The sequence below is a fragment of the Fundulus heteroclitus genome, chromosome 12 (assembly GCF_011125445.2).
Source record: "Fundulus heteroclitus isolate FHET01 chromosome 12, MU-UCD_Fhet_4.1, whole genome shotgun sequence".
In the NCBI taxonomy this organism is placed as follows: Eukaryota; Metazoa; Chordata; class Actinopteri; order Cyprinodontiformes; family Fundulidae; genus Fundulus; species Fundulus heteroclitus.
The window spans coordinates 18047942-18053055 of NC_046372.1; the positions used below are offsets into that span (position 1 = coordinate 18047942).

The 5114-nt window shown below is 38.1% G+C and overlaps 1 protein-coding gene across 1 annotated transcript; it reads left to right on the forward strand.

Moving 5' to 3' along the window:
* The first annotated feature begins 2080 nt into the window (after window positions 1-2080).
* On the forward strand, window positions 2081-4859 carry pebp1 (phosphatidylethanolamine binding protein 1). The gene is made up of 4 exons (XM_012849635.3): window positions 2081-2312; window positions 2733-2842; window positions 2962-3062; window positions 4446-4859. Exons 1-4 carry the CDS (start codon window positions 2178-2180, stop codon window positions 4661-4663), a joined length of 564 nt encoding a protein of 187 aa, XP_012705089.1. The 5' UTR covers window positions 2081-2177; the 3' UTR covers window positions 4664-4859.
* Window positions 4860-5114: the final 255 nt, after the last annotated feature.

The following is a 5114-nucleotide window of genomic DNA, read 5'->3' on the forward strand; positions in this document are numbered from 1 at the left end:
CAAAAGACATCTCCAAAACCTATTATTATTATTATTATTATTATTATTATTATTATTATTAATCTAATATTATTAATCTAATATTAATATTATTATTAATATTAATATAATTATTAACATTAATAATATTATTATTATTGTTATTATTATTATTATTATTATTATTATTATTATTATTATTATTATTATTAATAATAATAATAATAATAATAATAATAGATGTTGTAATTAACTAACAAACATTTCCTAACAATGTTTATGGACATGAATGTTTTTCATGCTGAGAGAAATCTCTCAAATCTCAATTAAAGTTGCAAGCAAACTTGTACAATATTTGAGTAACATAATTATGTCCAGTTTATTAAACAAAATGCTAATGGTGTTTAGTTTGTGTTGAGATTTTATCCATGTCTTATAAACTGCTTTTCTGCTAAAGTCCATCATAGGAAAGAATTAATCGTACCCTGGGCAAGGCCTTGCGTCTGCCACTCCCCAAAAATACAAGCACAAACTTGCTGCCATACAATGGAGCCCATTATGGAAAAAAATAAAAGAAACATTAAGATCTAAAATGTTCATCCAATATTAAATATTGTGGACAATATACATGTACAATTTCCAGAAATAGTTCAACCATGCTGAAGAATCTGCGGATTTAAAAGCTTGTCTCAATAAAAGTTGGTCCTGTAGCTAATAAAGCATTATAATTACTTTTATGTGATTTCAAAAAACAGAATAAGGGTTTAATAAGTTTCAAACTGGTTTATAACAAATGTTATGTTTGGAATAACCCCGTAGATGTCTGACCAGTATAAAGACATCTCAGAATTTGAATTATGGCTGATCAAACGCTTATGCACGGTGGCACTTTGCACTGTTGCCTTAGAGCTAGAAGGTCTTCCTGTTTACCCCGTATACACTAGTAGTCTGGTTTCCTCCCACAACCTCAAGACATGCACGACTGGTCACACTAGGTTTTCTTTAAGTGCCTCTCTTTGTAGCCCTGGTATAATCTGTCAAGGGTGTATCCTACACATATATACTGGGGATGGGCACTAGCCTCCTATGGCTCTGGAATGGATAACTGGGTGTAGAAACTGGATGGATGGGTCAGATAAACCTCGTCCTTTGAAAACCTTTGCTTTATTCTTTTATTTATGGATTTTGAGATTCAATTTAATATTTCTTTATATATATATATATATATATATATATATATATATATATATATATATATATATATATATATATATATATATATATATATATATATAGCAGTTTATTCTAAAGCAAATCAATAATGCTCCTTTACAAAAGTGAAGTATTAACAAAAATATGCTTTTAAAGCCAGCAAAACTCTCCGTCTTTGCCAGGCCCCAGACTCAAATCGAGGGCGTCCGATTCTGAAAAGAGAAAGTGTGTAAATGGAGCATGCGGGACGGAGGCGGGACAAAGTCAGGCGATCTGATTGATGCTCGTCTTAACGAATCAAATTCCATGTGACAAATGACAAAGCTGCGCCCTCTGGTGGCCACGTGTTGCTTGTGCAGATTTTTAAGTTCAAATGCTTAGACGATACTCGGAAAATACAATTTCCCTTGCTGTGCTGTGGATAAAGTATCCCAGTCGTTTTTTTGGGTTAATTTCATGTGATTTATATCTACGAACAAAATATACTCAGCATTAGTTTTTTTTTTCTTCCATCGCTGATATTTTAGAACGAGCGATACGTTTATGTTCTCATTTATTAATTGCATTAAATCATGAAAATGTATTTAATTTTAAACATCTAGTTTAAAATGACGCCAAAATGGAATGAATAAAAACGTTATTATTTAAACCCAATTATTATGTAGCCTATATATATATTTTTACCTTTAAATGAGCTTTAAGCTGTCATAGTGTCCGGGATTTTTTCATTAATCGCATTAAATTATGAAAATGTATTTCATTTTAAATAGTTTAAAATGACGTCAAAACCGAATAACTCAAAACTTCCTTTTGTTATCATTCAACCCTAATGATTATAATTTTACCTTTAAATGAACCTCAACCTGTCATAGTGTCCGGGATTTCCGATGGCACGTGAACGCAGCACTCCTGGTAGTTTCTGCGCGCTCGCAGCGGAGCAGCGGTCCAGTCAGCAGCACGGCCTGAAAACAGAAGATAACTAGAAAATGCCCGTGGATCTGAGCCAGTGGTCCGGGCCCCTCGCCTTGCAGGAGGTGGAGGACAAACCTGCGGCGCCTCTGACCGTCAAATACGGCTCTCTGGAGATCGACGAGCTCGGCAAAGTGCTCACCCCGACGCAGGTTAGTGAGCCAGGCGAGGCGGCGGCTGGTGGATCTGGACCTGGACCCAGCTCCAGGATGAATTCAGTTCCTGCAACTAACCAACTCATGTCCAAACAATGATAGACATCGTTGGATCGCTGTGCAACTGTTCGGCAACAATAATAAATGTTGTTACGCATGTGGGCAGCTGGAAAAGACGCTCACTAGCGCCCCCCAATGGACGTCACAGTAATTAGTAAAAGCGTTCTCAACAGCTTTCTTTAAAAAAAAAAAAAATGGCATAAAAAAACAATGCAGTAATAAGCAATAAAAATGTCACGTACATATTATAGCTTCTCACACTAGAAATGATGGTTTATAAACTAAACACGTAGAAATCCTTCTTGTTCTGTGCAAATAAAAAGAAAGGACGTTGACCCTCCTGGAATCCTTATACAGGTGCAGAATCGACCCACCTGCATCGAGTGGGAAGGATGTGACCCCAGTAAACTGTACACTTTGGCCCTGACCGACCCTGACGCCCCCAGCAGGAAAGATCCCAAGTTTAGGTGAGATTAAAACGGACTTGTTATGCAGTATCCTGCTTTTGATGTAGCCGTTCCAGCCTCTCAGAGTTTCCTGCTGAACAACATTTATTTATTTATCGTTTTACTTTATTTGCCCAAAGAGAGTGGCACCACTTTCTGGTGGTCAACATGAAGGGGAACGACGTCTCCTCTGGGTGTGTCCTGTCCGACTACGTGGGATCGGGTCCTCCCAAGGGTACAGGTACGAAAGGAAAGATGAGAAATGATTGCATTTGTGAATTTGTTGATTACCGCTTCAGCCAAATATTACAGTTTTTGTATAAAAAACAGATTTTTTTTTTTTGGGTTTTGTTAGTTGAAACGTTGAGATGTACAGCACCATGCAACATTAATTGGGACTTTTGAGCATTTTGTCCTGTTACAGCCACAAACTGTAATAATAATTTCTTGGGATTTTATGTACTAAACCAAAAAGTGGATAATTCTGAAGTGGAAACAAAATGACGCCTCAGCATCTGTGAACCAAAGACTCTCAGTTGGGTTTGGGTCTGAATCATGACTGTAGTTTGAGGTCGTTATCCTACTTGAAGGCGAACCTCTAATCCACGTCTCTTCGCTGCGTCTGTCAGGCTTTCTTCCAGGATTTCTCTGTGTTTAGCTCCATCCATCCTTCCCAGCTTCCCTTTTTAACTCAAGAACAGCCGTGTGCTGCTAACAAATTTTTTTTTTAAACGTTCTCATCTGACCACAGCACCCTTTCCCCACGTTTGCCGTCTCCCTCTGCATGGTTTTGTTAAAAAAGTAAAGTTATTTTTGAGCAGAACCTATGGAAGTCACCATTATGCTCTAGTTTATGTTGATCATAAAACATCTCCATAAAACACATGGAGGTTTCTGGTTGGAGTGTATAATCTGACCCAATCTGTATAATATGATTGAACTTGACTTTGTAAAGTGCCCTGAGATGACATGTTTCATGAATTGGCACTATATAAATAAAATTGAATTGAATTGAATAGAAATTTGGAAAAAAGTTAAAGGGTATATGTATAATGTTGCGTTCCATTTGCCTCGTAAAACAAACAAAAATAGGAGCTGGGAATGTGGTAAACCTCGAGCAAAACATTCCTATTAATACAGTCGGAGAAGTCGGGATTCCAAAATGAAAACAAAAGGATTGGATTCCAATATGGCGACGGCCAGGAAGGGTGGTGTTTTGTTGGTGGTGCGGCTTATAAACGTCCTTTAAAGCTGTACTTTCCACACACAAACACCACTTTTATTTGTTTGGCTCAGAGTGGCAGCCGCTATGTGTAACAATGAATTTAAAAAGCGTGTCTTAAACATGTTTAATCGCAGCTTACTGTCGTTGACGCGAGGAGCGGCCATATTGGATTCGACAATCGGCCTTGAAAAATCCAAGAGGTCACAGTTAATTTTGTTCGATCGGAAGCTGGGATTTCCGAGTTCCAACCGCAAATGGAACGCAACTTAAATTGTAAGGGATGTTTTCAGTATTTTAATACAATCTTGTCGAGTGGTTTTGACTCCAGCTTGCAGTGGCAGCAGTATAATCACTTTTATTTTCCTCCATGCAATAACCCGGCACACTGCTCTCCCCCAGGTCTGCACAGGTACGTGTGGCTGGTGTACGAGCAGCCGGCCAGCCTGTCCTGCTCGGAGACCGTCCTCACCAACCGATCTGGAGACGGTCGCGGCAAGTTCAAGCTCCAGACTTTCAGGAAGAAGTACAACCTGGGGGCGCCGGTGGCCGGGACCTGCTACCAGGCTGAGTGGGACGATTATGTGCCTAAACTGTATGAGCAGCTGGCGGGAAAATAAGGGGCAAGGACCCGCAGCACGAGTGTTTCACAGCAGGGTTCATCCACTGGAAATGTTCTGTTCTTTTAAGGAAAAAAAAAGCTGTTTTACGCCACTTTTTGTGTTTTAACCTGCGTTTCTGTAAGCTGTTATAAGAAAGACACCTTCTCAAAATGGAATCAGTTCTTCTACCTTGCAATAAAGTTTTAAAACACGGTTTGCTTGTTTTGCTTTCCTATAATGACTTATTGTTATTATTCCTCTAGATATACATAAAGATTATCCTCCAGAACAGCGTTTCCCAACCAATTTATATATATTTTTTTCTATACCCACCATATTATTGTGGTTGTATTTTACATCGTGTTTGTTGTAAGACTGCAGCTTAATTCACATTTAATTTTTACTAAAATGTTTAAAATTGCAACGGTCCAAATTATCGTGCTTCTAAAGTTCATTTATGGCTACAGTA